Source organism: Haplochromis burtoni, unplaced genomic scaffold, assembly GCF_018398535.1.
Source record: "Haplochromis burtoni strain Fernald_Lab_line unplaced genomic scaffold, NCSU_Asbu1 Contig_45, whole genome shotgun sequence".
Classification (NCBI taxonomy): domain Eukaryota; kingdom Metazoa; phylum Chordata; class Actinopteri; order Cichliformes; family Cichlidae; genus Haplochromis; species Haplochromis burtoni.
The window spans coordinates 1,080,976-1,096,770 of record NW_024582406.1 but is presented as its reverse complement, the minus strand read 5'-3'; the positions used below and the strand labels follow the sequence as shown (position 1 = coordinate 1,096,770).

Sequence of the window (15,795 nt, the reverse complement as noted above, 5' to 3'; positions counted from 1 at the left end):
ACCACCGTTTGAGGTTTACTGCAGTAAAAAGACGCGGCCCACAAAAGGAGCTCAGATCTGAAGCAGTTTTTTTCAACACTTCTTATGTCCACCTTTATTTTTCATGCTGCTATTGTGCAAATTTCTGAAGAAATGTTCTGCCATTCTTCAGAGACTCTTTTCTTCCTCCTGCTCGTCTTTGATGGAGAGGATGTGCTGCCTCACCTTTCCTTTTTCTGAAACACCCCAAAGGTTTTTTATTGGACTAAAGGCAGGTGAAATGCTTGGTCAAGTAATAGTTTTTTGGGTTTTATTTTTTTTTACATTTTCCTTCTTTAGAAACTCTTGTGTGATTCTGGCAGAGCTCTGTGGATCCTTTTTATGCTGGAATATTCATCTTCTGCCAAGCTTTAGGAGACGGAAGTCATCTTGTCAGCCAGCATTCAGGCATTGTCTGTGCCGCCTATAAATGTTGTCTCCCTTTTGCACTCGTCCAGGTCCATATCATCACGCTCCAACCTCTGCGCTATGTATTGGTCATGTTCACAAGAAACATACTGGACCCCTTCTGAGCTGAAGCATTTAGCCTGCGCCTGGTATTTGTTAGGCTTCTGTTCGTGCTCTTCAGCTAATTTGAGAGCAAGCTGTCACAAATATTCCTACAGACAAGAATACCGCCGGCTCTGAATAGTTTGTTTTTAAGAGGTAGATGATGAAAGCAGTGCACTGTCAGTGGCATCACTGCAGACGGACAGCCATTGTGGTTGTATTTAGTGGTGCTTTACCTGCTTTTGTACATCCTTAATACTGCTGCAGCTGCGTTTTTAGTTTTACCAAGGACTTTCTTGGATCTTGGTGTAGATCAGAGGTGTCACACATAAGGCCTGAGGGCCAGAATAAGCTCAATAAAGACTCCAATCTGGCCCAGGGGACTACTTTGAAAAATGTGAAGGAGTCCAAAAATGGATGCACTACTCTGCTTTTACCACATTAAGATGTAGCAGAGATTAAATGTGTAGTTAAACGTCTTTACACTGCAGGAAAACAGAGTGTTCTGGTCCGGCCCACTTGATATCAAACTGGGCTGTGAAGGTAAAGCAAATATTTGATCATGTAGGACTTTCTTATTTATGGGGACAGACTGGAGTGGTAAATGGCAAGTACATAAAAGCAGCACTTGACATAAGGATATCTGATATCCTGAGGCAAAATTGGAAACCTGGCATGTTTTAAAAGTGATATGAGTGTATCCATGTATCTGTTTACATTCTGGATTATTTAAGCGACAGTTCCAGCTGGAAAATAATTTGCATAGTTTAGGTTTGGTGTTATTTGGCGAGGTGTAGGTGGGGCAGATTTTATTATGTTACATATGTTAATCACATACTCTGTAGCTTGGGAAACCTTGGATATTAGTATCATTATTTCATTATTTATTTATAATCATTAAATATATCTGCTGTATATTTTAGATTGAGACCAAATGCATATAAGATAACGACATTGTTTAACTCTAAAGACATTTTTATTAAATGTGAATTTTTAAAGCGATTGTATCTGGGTTTGGACATGGGTGATAGATGTATTTATTGTTGACCCTTTGCTTTGTTTGTGTATATTTTTTTTTACCTCAGCAGGGGGTCAAATGAGAATGAATAAGCTAAAGTATACACCGGTGCACTCTGACTTCAGGTCCTTTATTTATAATATAGTCTTTACTTGTTTTTGATTGCTTAAAAGTGCTACTGCACATGCGTGCATTCAATTCTGTTGTATACTGTGTACTACAGGCTGAGTTTTCCTTAGCAAAACCTTTACACAGATACTCCAGCATATACATTACACTGTCAGTCTATTTTACCAGTGCAAGAGTTGCAGACAAGCATCCAAACACTGAGTTTTTAATTGCTTATGAATGTATTGCACTGCTGGAATTAGACTTGGAAGAAAAATTTCCCAACTCCTGTCTCTCTCTCTCTTTTGGCTTCCAAGGAACTGAGTCCTGGGGCTCCGTCACTGCCCGTGTAGCACTTTGCAATGCAGTGTCCAATGCAATACAACATCTAGAGTTGACAGACCGGAGAATTATCCTTGTAATAGCCTGGTTTGTCACTATGCAATCATCACGGCCATTATACATGTTCAAACAAGTTAAATCACCATCCAAGCGAGCAGCGCCAACAATTATTAGATCTTTATTTATGTTATGTGTCATCACATTCTGGAGCTGATCAAAAGGCTCGTTTTGTGATGACTTTAGTTTCATTTCTACTTCGGTTCACTCACTGATGCACAGAATTTTAGGCCCTCTAAAATGGACCCAGCTCAGTATTTTATATTATCGCATCTTTACATTATATGAAGTTTAATATAATCCTGCACTCACAGCCAGAGCTGCGTGCTTGACATGCGATATCAGGGAAATCTGCTCGCAGTGACGTCCCACTAAGCCAGAAGCAGAAAAAAAGCTATAAGGCTCCAAGTGTAGTGAAACCATAGCTTGAGGCATAACATATGAGCACTGACAGGTGAAGTGAATAACACTAATTATCTCATCTTGGCCCTGTCAGTAGATGGGAGATATTAGGGAGAAGGTGAACATTTTGTCCTCAAAGTTGATGCAGGAAAAATGGGCACGTGTAAGGATTTGAGCTAGTTTGACATGAACCAAACTGTGATGGTTAGATGACGGAGTCAGAGCATCTTATGGGGTTTTCCCATTCTTCAGTGGTCAGGATCTATCAAAAAATGTCCAAGGAAGGAACTGTGGTGAACCAGCGACAGGGTCATGGGCAGAGTGAAGGCTGGCTGGTGATGTCTGGTCCAACAGACAAGCTGCTGTAGCTCAAATTGCTGTAAAGTTAATGCTGGTTCTGGTAGAAAGTTGTCAGAGCAACACAGTTTGTTGTGTATGGGGCTGCAGAGCTGCAGACCAGTCAAGGTCTTCACCAACAATATTATGCAGCTGGTCATAAACAGAGATGGGCAGTAACATGTTACAAGTAATGTGTTACTGTAATCCGATTACTTTTTTCAAGTAACGAGTAAAGTAAGGGATTACTATTGCAAAAACGGTAATTAGATTACCGTTACTTTCCCGTAGTAACGCTGAACTGCGTTACTAAAACCGTGATTTTTTTGAGAATGTCTCATGACAGTGACGTAAGCGAGTGCGACGTTCGTGACAACAGCTGTGTGCAGATCAACAATGGATCATATATGAGTGCAGGAGAGAGTATGAGCGTGCAGCGTTTAAAGCGTGGAAGTACTGACCTTACTTTGAGTTTGATTCCATAAAAAGTGACAAAAACATTAGTGTCCGTTGTGCGTGGGAAGAAAACTTCTTTTTACAGCGAAAAAAACCCCTAAACTTCCAAGCAAGCACCGAGTGCGCTACGACGTAATGGGAAACTCACAGAGAAACTCGCGGATTCTTCCACTGACCGCGGCACACCTGCACCAGGGTAAACTATCGCCTCACTCCTGCTTTACAGGTGAAAATAGAGCAACAGGACCGCTGAGTCTTTGACTTTATTTATTTTCTGCTGTGTTTTACTTGCATCTATTTGAAAGAGTGAGTGTAAACACAAAAAATATTTTATTTTATGTGCTGGAATGTGCAGAAAATAGGTTTAAATGTTAAACTAATTTCTTCCAGTCAGAGAATGTTGCATATAATTAAATTTTTGCTTGATGCATAAAGTTAAAAGATTAAAACTATAAAACAAGTTTTAAAAAGAGACTTTTCCATTTGATTACATTTTGTATGATGGATTATGCAGAAAAAGTAGAATTGGGCTGAAAGATCTATCGCTTTATCACCTATTCAGGTTGTAAATCGTGTTTTTAAAAAGTAACTAAGTAATTAATTACTTTTGAAAATAAGTAATCAGTAAAGTAACGGGATTACTTTTTTGGGGAAGTAATCAGTAATTAGTTACTGATTACTTTTTTCAAGTAACTTGACCAACACTGGTCATAATGTTATGTGTGATCGGTGTACACTGTAAACTTTGGCCATGTTGAATATGAGCATCTGATATAATAACAGCATGTATATGGCAGAAAATGTAAATAACAGGTCCACATAAAGTAAAGCCTAAATTAGATCAAAGATTGTAATCTTTTACTATATGTGGGTGAGTTACCGTAGCTGTAGTTAGTTAAAAAAAAAAAAAAAAAAAGACTTTCCAGCAGTGTGCACCGCATGAAGGCTGAATGACAGTCAGTCAAGTGTTTCAAATTACAGATATGGTGCAGTTTCAGTGGGAGTGTGGAGCTCGTCTTACTGTGGCGCCAATTTTTCCGAGGGATCTCGCTTACTCTCTCGTTCTAGTATTATTATGTCTCAATTGTACTTTTAATTAGAGAATTATGAGACACAAATTACGGTTCATGCCTTTTCAATTTCAGAACATTAACGTGGTCAATAAACTGCTCCCCACCTCCCAGCGGAGGATAGCGACGAGGCTTAGTGAGAAAAATGAGGTGCCAGCGCGTTTCATTTCAACCCAAGTTGTTTTCTTTCTAATTGCTTAGAAAAGAAAATGAAGTGGAAGCAGATAAGTAAATTAAGTGTTATTCAGGAAGGTTCAAAGCTCTGTGCTGTAGGAAAGCATCAAGCCAAGAGTCTCTTCAGCATGGCTGCATCACAGACGAGGGGATACATACCTTTCAACCTTTCCACGCTTCCTCCATTAGAGCATCACCAGAATATCACCTCTTCCTTTGCTGCTTTTTTCTTTCTAAGTGTTTCAGAGCAGCGCTGGGCACATCTATGTTTTAGCTAAGGCGGAGTGTGATTTGTATGCATGCAGTGCGGTTGCCCTCACTGTTTCCTGGCGAGAATAAGACATCCGTAGGGCAGCCATTCGACTCTGCCAAAATGGAGAGATCCACTAAGAGCCCGTGTCAGCTGGGCTTGTTTGAATAGAGCTTTGTTCACCAGCCTCCCACACCTCCCTTTACTCCCTCACTGGGTCTGTCAGGTGCCTTTCTGTAAGGAAAACACATTTGGTCAGTTTATCTATGTCTTTCTCATAGAGTGTGCTAAGGTCGGAAAAGGTTCACAGGTCGTTAGCGTGACCTCAGTTCAATCAAGACATGATGTGAACTTCAGATCTTCTACTTACGCTTACATATTTCCCACAAATCTCTTAGTTAATGTTCTGCCTGGTGCTTTCCACACTATTTCAACAGATTTATTTCTGTTGTTTTGATATTGAAGTAATACAAATGAAAAGATAAATTAGAGTAATGACTGATCAACACTATAGTTCCATTGAAACATGCTGTGCACGCTTCCGGTGTGGTGTGAGGTTCCTGTGCCGGCTGGAAAGGAAAACCCTCGGGAATATGTTTACAGCTGAACAGATGTTCCCAGCAGAACCGTCCGTCACACTTAAGCAGTTACACAGAGCCATACCAAACACCTGCAAAGTATAACCACACATTTTTATGTTAACACAGTCAAATGGTGCTCCTGAGAAACTTTTTAGTAATTTTTACACTAAAATAATTTTTCTAGCTAGTCTGGAAATTAAACTTTTGAGCTAACAGCAGCCAAAGGGGAAGCTCAGCTGTAACTGTTGCTTTTAATTAGCTATTGAATTGAGCACAGGAGTGCAGTTTATGGAAGTTACAAATTCTGATGGTCATTATCATTTATATTTATAAATATATATTTTTATACATATAGTATGTTTAATTTATCTTATAAGGAGCAAATAATATGATGTGATGATGTATTATTGTTTAATCAGCTAATCACATGGCAGCAGCTCAGTGCATATAGGCATGCAGACATGGACAAGAAGACCTGCTGAAGTTTAAACTTAGCATCAGGATGGGGAAAAAAGATGATTTGAGTGGTTTTGAACATGGTTGTTGTATTTTAGAGAAAAGTCAGAGGAGAGTCTGACTGCTTCAAGCTGACAGGAATGCAACAGAAACTCAAATAATTAATTATGACTAAGGTATGTACATCTCTGAATGCACAGGATATTGAACCTCAAAGTGCTGAACCTGGTATCTACAGCAGCAGAGGACTACTTCTGTTAGCTAAGAACAGGAAACCTGGGGCTACAGCTCGCATGGGCTCACCAGTATTAGACAATATAGGATTGGAAAAATGCTGCCTGGTCCGAGTCTTGATTTCTGTTGCAGGATTTGGATAACAGGGTCAGAATTTGATGTAAGTATATTGTAAACAATATGAAAGAATGGATCCATCCTGATCAATAGCTCAGGCTGCTGCTGGTCATGTAATGGTGTTGGAAATTTTTTGGCACACTTTGGGCCACTTAGTACCAACTAAATATCCTTTAAATAGGTTAGCTTACCTGAGTATTGTTGCAGATTATGTCCAACCCTTTATGACCACAGTGTACTCTTCTCCTGTTTGTCACAAACCCAAAATCATTTCAACCTGGTTTTAATTGTGTGATGCCATCATGTCATGGATCAAAATCTCTGAGGAATGTTTACAACTTGGACTTTTAACTGGACTGGAAGGAATCTGAAGGAATCTGGTCTACATACTGACCAAAACCACAGCCTGAATTTCAGCACATAGAGCAAATACTGCAGGTGGTATAGATGGCTCATTGTGCGAATATATTATTTTATTCATTTCATCTGTAAACCATAAAACCATGGACAGGCTCAGTCTTCTATTGGTAACTTTAGAAGAGTGTGTATGAGTACGCCTGTTTTTGAATCTGTACTGCTTCTTTTTTTTTTCAAATTTGTTGAACATTCACATAATTAGATCTGTTTACAGAGAGTTGAGGTTTACAAAATCACTTCCAGCAATCCTGCTTTTAAATTCTGTAGGCTCCCTGACTCATTGTTGAGACAATTAGCTCACCAGAATAAGCTATTTCTTCCAATGACATTAAGAGGGATTAACTGAAAGAAGTGAAGCCATCCACAGAATCAAAAATCGCTGTTGTAGTCACTCCCTCCTTTCTGTGCATTCAGACGTACTTAGGAAACTTAGGAAATTCACCTACCTTTAATGGCATCACATGAACAGCGAAAGTGACGCAACAGCGTGGAAACCGCTTTTGCTGTTTTGCGTTTATAGCACCAATCATCCCAGGGGGGCTGCTTCAACTACCTCTAACCCCCACTCCATCCCTCGACTCTCTCTCATTCCCACCAGTTACATCACTCATCTTTTCCTTTCTCACAATCAGATCAAGGCGTCTGAATGGAGCACTGTGAACACTTTTCCTGTGGTGTTCACTTGTGTAACAAGATTAAGCCATCTCCTTTCCTGCCAGACTTAATCAGGAGGACTTTGAGATTAATTGGAAGCCCGTGTCGAGTCAGTGCAGCTGTTTTTTCGAGACTAATGTGACTGTGTTCTTTCGTCCCCGCAGATCTTCACTGACATGCCCACACTGCCTGAAACAGAGCAACACCTTTGACCCTTTCCTCTGCATCTCATTACCGATTCCTCTTCGCCAGACCAGGTGAGCAGTGCTGTTATTTTCAAAAAAGACTTCTGTCTATTATCTGATATGGTTTTTCTAGTCAGAACGACGAGTAGAAACTCATTCACAATAATGATGTGGACCGCTGATCATTACACTGTTCAGGTATCTTACAATACGTGATCTATATAAATATTCATATGTTTTGATTGTTAATCTTGATAGTTTGATAGTTACTTCTTTTGAAGTCAAATTGTTATGTTCATTCTTCATCTCCATATTTTTCTTGCTCTGCCACAGTAGCTTTGCATGATTTGCAGTTTTGTGGAGCTCTGTAATTCTTCCTGTGTCTGAAACAAGCTAGCTTATCTCCATTCAAGCTAACTTTCTTCAGATTGGCTACACCTCACAGAAGCTTTGAACATCATATGTGCCGGGCTTCTATGCTCACAGGTGGATGATTGTTTCTGAGATAGTCATTTAAAGGATATTCACTCTAGAAAAGTTCTGATAATGGACTTATTAATAACTTATATTGTAAATAATTGTGCAGTTCTTCTTTTTGTATGGTTTAATGCCAACGCACCCGCCACCTCCATGTGAGCACTGTTAAAAAAAAGTTTCTTTCCTCCCCATTATTTCTGACTGTTTTCACTAGTTTTACATTGGACTAGGGTGCCTAATGTTGTCACTTCTGGACCCTACCGAGGTTTCAAAGGCAGTCCAACTCCTCCAGGTTGGCACATTAATAACTGCCATTACCAGAAAGTTTGCTATGTTCCCCTGCACCGTCTCAAGCATAAAGAAGATTCCAGCTACTCTGGGAGAGCTGGACAGAGCCATAGAAGGCCCTTAACCCAACAGCTGGATCGATATCTGCTCCTTTGTGAATAGGATGAGCACTGGCAGAGCCACAGAATGACCTCCAGCAGGACACTGATGTGGATGTCACTGACCAAACAATCTGAAAACTAACTGAATAAGGCAGAGGGTACACTAGGGACCAACATCCCCAAGGGGGCCTTGTGCTCACTGCCCAGCACCGTTTTGCCGAGCCAAATTTGCATTTGCCATAGAATACCAGAGATGGCGGATGCACTACTGGCACCCTGTGCTTTTCATAGATGAGAGCAGGTTCACCCTGAGCACATGTGACAGACATGAAAGGGTCTGGAGAAGCCGTGGAGAATGTTATGCTGTCTATAACACTGTTCAGCACGACCAGTTAGGTGGTGGGTCAGTGATGGTATATCCATGGAAGGACTCACAGTCCGACTAAGCAACAGCACCCTGACTGCCATTAGTTATCAGGATGAAATTCTTGACACTACCCTGGTGCAGTGGGTCCAAGATTCCTCCTGGTGCATGAAAATGTTGAGATCTAATGATTTTTGAATGTGTTCCTCTTTTTTTTGAGCTGTGAATATTTTGTTATAAAATCACAGAAGACTTTGACTAATAGCAATATTGGTAATTTTATATAGATATTGCAAAACACTGCTATTTTTGTGACCACATTGAGAACCTGATATTGTGACATAGGGATTATTTTTGCATACATAGAGCTCATTATTTGAAACTTTGTGCATGTTTAATATGTGAATCCACTACTGTAACAGTACATATTGTATGTGACGGAAAATAAGGAAAAGCATGATAGGTGCTCTTGAAACTTCAGGCAATAAAACACCAAACAAATCGAGACACAATTAGAAAATAGGATGTACAACACCCAGCTTTGTTCATGCATTACATACAGTAGGAACACAGGTCATTGTGGAGCTGAAGGGCCTGGCATCAGAAAGGAAAAGCTAGTGGGAAACCTTCTCCGCATTAAAACAATGTGTTATTCAAATTTACATGAAAACAGCCACTTCTCCTCCACGTTAGATTAACGAGGCCCTGAGCCTGTTCAGGAAATCCTGACATTTTCAGGGAGGGGTAACCCATTCCTCCTTTTTTCAGCCAGTGCCTCTCTATTTATGCATCAGGCTTTTTTCCCCTTCTTATCAAAAACACATGTACATATCTACAGATAGGTGACCAAGACTTTCAAGTTAAGAGACTTTCACAAAGTTTTTGCTGGCGTGGATTAAGATGGGTCGCTGCAAAAACAGAGTTGTGGGAGTGGTCTCTTACAGGATGAAATGATATGAATCATATACTTTGGCCATACTCACTCAGGTCAACCCAGGTGAACACAGATGTCTGAACCACCGTGTTAGATGGTGCTCTCTACCATCGTCATCAATAAACCAATGAGGGAATATCTTTTGGGTGAATGGTGCCTATCCCTCCAGTAAAGACTTTGGAGAACCAGTGCCAGGGAACACTAAAGCTGTTCTGGCAAGACACAGTGGTCCAGCACTTAACCATTTATTTTATTTTATCACCTGTCTTTAGCAGTTGGATAAAAATCTGGCTCTTAAGCACTTACAACACACTCCAGGTGCTTGCTTTTGATCTTTACCATAATGCTGATAGTTTTCTAAAAACAACATGGAATATTTTGTCTCCCACAACTTGCCTGTTCTCATGTCCTGTCCTGTGGAGGTGGACTGTTAGTAGTTTAGTGAAGCTCTTGCTTAGACAGCTGGTATGAGTTGTAATAAGGTAGGTGAGCTACAGAGCCTGGAGTGTTTCCCAGTATCCACAGAAAACAGCACAACGTGTTTCCAAACCCGAGAGCACAGTTAAGAATTTGGGGAAATAGGCTTGCTGCTGGTAAAACTATATGTGTGTTTGTGTGGGTGTGTGTGTTTGGTATAAAACGAGAGCTAGGAGCCAGTTAGCTTAGCTTAGCATTAAGACTTGGGTACAAGAAACGGCATTTTAAACTAGCATCCCCAGGCTTCTACCTTTCTACCTATAAAACCCGAGAGCAGCCAAATGGCTGGTAGGCTTTTAGCTAAGCTTTAGCTTCAGCCAAGTGGAAGCTAAATTGGCTAGTCATTCATATGTATATTAGGTCGTTACCTGGGAATTCTGGAGGGAGGGGAGTGGGGGTGTGTGATTGAGGGCGTGGGGGAGCTGCTAAAAGCTGTGCACTTCCTTTTGTGTTTCATCTTGATGCATTCTCAATCATCCAGGGAAATAAATCTCGAAAAATGTCACCAACTTGGAGTGTTTCAGTTTGCCATCTTAGGGAGAAATCAACACACATGGGTGTATGTCCTTTGTTGCTGAGTTTTATTGATAAAAACAGTACAAAAAACCAACCATTTGTACACATATTTACAAATAATAATAAAAAGTGAGTGAGTACAATTATATGGGAAGACATTGCAAATGTACTTGGATTTTAGGTCGCAAGCCACCCAAAACTTGATCCCAAACTTGTCAGGTTTACTTGCAATATACTGCAGGAAACAGCACCGAGTCTTTGATGGGAAAAGCTGTTCATCAATGGTGATATGTAGACCAGGGTTGTAGCACGTGATGCAGTTGGTGACAAATGATCCCCACACACTGGAAATTGCAGCGAACTTGTCAGTCTTTGCTCGATCACAGCGGGTGGACTTGTCATCAAAGCGTAGGTGTTGCATGTTGTCTTGGAAGCGGTTTCGTGCCATAGTTCCAATTATCTGTGGGTTTCCCAGGTTTGCTGACCAGCAGTCATTTACAGATGGAACCCTGTAAACCCCCCGCAAGATCACAATTGCAATAAATGCCATTAGTTCAGTTAGTGGCAGTGCCAGGATTGTGAGTGATTGCTGAAAATGTTGAATTGTTTGTACTCACTCACTTTTTATTATTATTTGTAAATATGTGTACAAATGGTTGGTTTTTTGTACTGTTTTTATCAATAAATCTCAGCAACAAAGGACATACACCCATGTGTGTTGATTTCTCCCTAAGATGGCAAACTGAAACACTCCAAGTTGGTGACTTTTGGAGATTTATTTCCCTGGATGATTGAGAATGCATCAAGATGAAACACAAAAGGAAGTGCACAGCTTTTAGCAGCTCCCCCACGCCCTCAATCACACACCCCCACTCCCCTCCCTCCAGAATTCCAAGGTAACAACCTAATATACATATGACTTGGCTTAAGCTAAAGCCTAGCTAAAAGCCATTTGGCTGCTCTCCGGGTTTTAAAGGTAGAAAAAGCCAAATGGCAGTCCGTGGGGGTTTAAGTGTTTTAAAATGTAAAATTAGCAATTCAGAGTTGTAAGGGTGTTACGTGGCAGACTTCTTCTAAGGCCATGTCCACACTAATTCGTTTTTGTTTGAAAACGCATCTTTTTCTCTTAGCTTTGGCCTTCCGTCCACACTGAGATGGTGTTTTTGGTCAAGGAGACCTGAGCTTTTTGAAAATGCTCTCCAAAGTGGATAAATTTGAAAAATACGTTTTTGCATCGCAGTGTGTACTACGAAAAAACGGAGGTTTTCGAAAACGATGACGCATTTTAATCATATGATGCAGTCATGTGACCAATTAAACTAAGATGGCGGAGGGCATTACAGCAGCTGTTTTGTTTGCTCTCAATTGATTGAAATTTTGACAGCCCTATTGAAGATTAATATCAGTTTGTACATGCTCCAGGTAGCTTTTCTTCAAATTCTTTAATTCTCACTCGCTTTTGCAACTTTGTACACCACGTCATTGTCAGTCCATTTAAAAAACTCTGTGCTTTTCCTCAACATTTTGCAGCAATGTTTCAAAATCTGGAAAGTAAATAAATGGCAGACAGAAAGGTCAAATCGTCTTACATTTCATGCATGTGCAATACAGTGATGTAAGAATTGAACAACTGTTCGTAAATGATTGAAAATGATCTTGTGGACGCGGAGCGTTTTTAGACGAAAACACTGTTTTCAAATTTATCCGGATTAGTGTAGACATAGCCTTAGTCTGGAACATACTTTGCCTAATGGTGGCTAAAAACAAACAACCTATAAGGTGCTAATTTAATTTAAGCTTTAATGATCCGTGAAAGTTGGATTTTGTTAAAGAGCCGGACTAGTTGTGTTCTTTCATGCTAGCTAAAGCCTAGAGGTGGGTGGATTGATCCAAATATTCAAACAGTATCAATTACAACGCTGGTATTGGTACTTTGTTGCTTTCCTCTAAGTTCAGTATATAGTCCACTGAATTCTGTTAAATGCATTATTTTGGGGGAAATAAAAAATGTACCTAAAATATGCACAATGAATAATGTCCGAGGCTTTTTGTCTGTTTTATTTATAGCCTTACACATCAGAAGTCGACCCAGGTCTCTAAAAATCCCACTTTCAAAATACACGAAAAGCTCAAAGCAACGTTTTGTTGCTATCAATTATATGGAAAGTAAAAATCACAGAGATTTAGCGGTCATTAAAATGTGTTCAGAATGTGCAGATTGATGATAATTCATCTCATAAATCGTGACACACTGTTCTCCCCTACACAAGCTGCCTTTATAGGTTAAAAGTATCAGGATCTGTATTTGGTATCAGATTGATACCAAACTTCAAAAGCCAAGCATTAACCTGGCTACATAATAAAAGGACATAAATGGGAGTTTTATCAATTTTTTCATTTCACCTTCAGCAAGAAGATGAATATATTTATATATATGCATTTCCCAAACTGCAGAATAAACTGGTTTAACATGAAGACGTGTGTCTGATGGACAGCGTTTGTTGAGACCTGAAAATGAACATCACATCCTGTGAGTGTAGATTTGTCACTAAACATTTGCCTTTTATTATCCATTCTTTTAAATAGTTCCTAAAAGTTCAGCTTACCTCTCTTCTAATTTAGGAAAATGTTTTTAAGAGCTGATTTGTCGTGGTGCGCCAGGTTGAGAGTGCTGTGTTTCCAACCTGTCGTTTTTGGTGTGCAGTAAATAGGTTGAGAGAAAAAATACATCAGAAGGAATAAACAGAGGAGAAAACAGATGGATTATCTTTTAAAGAATTCATTATATATTTCCCTGTGTGAAGAAGTTCAGCACAATCACACCCAGATCATGTGTGTAAGCCATAAACACATACTGTTTGTCACCAAACCAACATTTGCTGGGCTTGACGATCCAAACTCATCCATTGGCGGTCGTGTCCTTGTTTGCTATTGTTTACACTATACATACGAGTAGATCTCATGAAACTTGGATTTTTTTCTTTAATATATCTAAACATAACCTCATCTGGTAAAAAATTATAAAATATAAAACATAATTTTAATGAAAAACTTGGAAAACTCAAAAGCACAGATTTCAGAATGGTGCCAGTGACTAGAACATCTTTGGGGAGTGACCTCTAAGGCCTGCAGGCAGAGAGTCACACATGAAACTGGTAAATTATCCTAAAACAGATCATTCAGCTATAATAAAAATCATCCACACATAGCAAAGTTTTATATTAATGTCTGTTTGTCCAGGACTTGCTGCCCATTGTCAGATTGTCAGATTTTAACAAACAGAATCAAAACATTTGACCACAGGTAACTTTTAGAGCTGCATCTACAATCACAAAGAGATTGCGCAAATCTGACATACCTGAAAGCGTGCTGGGGGGAAAATCCTTTGATATCCAAAAAGAACATCACTTTAAAAACTAAAGCATTTTAACACCACAGAAGTCCACCAAGGAATTGCTTTGAAAGAAGAAATGTAGTTATGAAACTAGACTTGAATCCCCAGGAAATATTGAAAAATCAAGAAAACCATCAAATATCTAGAAACTAAATGAACTTAGCATGTAAAAGTGGTGAAGATTTTCAGTCAGCTGATTTCAGAGGAGGCAGACAGTTATGCAACAGTTAGTAGTTATTTCTGCTAAAGAGGACGATACCATGCCAGCTGGTGTCTTTGAAGCCAGAACCTTCTTACTGTGGGGCAGCAGTGCTAACCACTGTGCCACCACGCTTGCTCAGCTCAATTCAGTCTTATCCATATAGTGCCAAATCACAACAGTCGCCCCGAGGCACTTTATACTGTAAGGTATAAAGTGGAGAGAAAACCCCAACAAACAGAAGACACCCCATGACCAAGCAGAACCAAAGAAGAAACCTCCATCACATTGAATATTATTTAAAGAAATTAAAACTGTTAGTGAAGAGCACATTTCAGTCCCCAGTACAGCAGTCATTAATAGCAATTAGGTTTTGTTCATACTGAAATGTCTTTAGCACAAATTAGTCTCCCTTTGACTGTGGCTTGTTTGAAGTCTCCTATTTCCTGTCCAAATCAGCAGAGCAGGAGCAAATGCACCAGCTCACTAGTTGCAAATAGATAAAACAACACTGTTTTTACCTAACAAGAGCCAGAAAAGTCCTGTTGTTGAACTTGATGCTAGCACCAGTTATTGAGCAAGCTTCAAAGTGCTGCTAGTTTATACATCACTTAATTACTTATTGCCACAATATATTTGATATGCTTGGGAAACATAAAGCCAGCAGGACCCTTAGAGGTCTCAAACACATAAAGTTGGTGGTCCCAGAACTTAATGAAGTCCAGTTCAAAATAAATAATTCACACTAACTTGTGTGTTGTGACAGAAAAACTGCATCGGAATAATTCTGGAGGCAGACAAAGATGAAAATTATGCGCGACCATATACAGTTAGGTCCATAGGTTTTTGGACTATGACACATTTTTGAAATTTTGTCACTGGAGTGTCGACGTTCAGCTTTGATTTGAGGTGTTTAATAAAGGTATTGTATTAACAGTTTAGGAATTACAGACATTTTCATATATAATCTCCTATTTTCAGAGGCTCAAAGTATCTGGGCAGTGGACTGACATGCAGATTGGTGAAGCTGTTATTTCACTGTACGCTAAGCAAATTGGAGATCTGCAGTACTGAAGTTGTATTTGGTATCACAATTATTGCACACATGGGCATCCTCAGGGTCTCCCCAGGATGCATAACATCCATTCTTTCAAATTATAATTTCCATGATGTTTTCTTATTTTATTTTACTGCTTATTAGATTCCGTTTTTAAATGTATTTATTTTTTAATTAATTCGAGTTAAAATCTTAGCATCTTCAGCTCTACACTGTCACTTCCAGCTCGGCCTCCTGTCCTTTTGTTCGTGCCACCGTCTCCAGGCTGTACGTCACAGCAGCTCTCACTACCATCTTCTAAACCTCTCCTTTCACTCTTGCTGCTATCCATCTGTCACAAATCAACACTTGTCTCTGACGTCCATCCATCCACGCGCTCTCTTTTCATGGTTAAAATATAATGACTTAAATGTTATTTTATAGATTAAATTTGCATCTACAAAATGCTGATAGCAGAAGTGGAGTATAAACCTCAGCAGAAAGCTATTAAACACATTTAAAAAAATCCACCTAGTGTCTAGAAACTTTTTAGCATTAGACCAACTTGTAGGGCTGTGCGATATGACCAAAATCTCATATCCCGATATAAGAATTCTATCGTCC

The 15,795-nt window shown here is 39.6% G+C and overlaps 1 protein-coding gene across 2 annotated transcripts in view; it reads left to right on the top strand.

Annotated features, from left to right (window-relative positions):
• The window catches only part of usp43b (ubiquitin specific peptidase 43b), an 88,596-nt gene that overhangs the window by 34,620 nt on the left and 38,181 nt on the right, over positions 1 to 15,795 (top strand). For both annotated transcript variants that reach the window (XM_005926667.3, XM_042220255.1), the window contains one exon: positions 7,365 to 7,457. In XM_005926667.3, the coding sequence (XP_005926729.1) occupies positions 7,365 to 7,457 (93 nt within the window). The remainder of the gene's footprint in view (positions 1 to 7,364; positions 7,458 to 15,795) is intronic.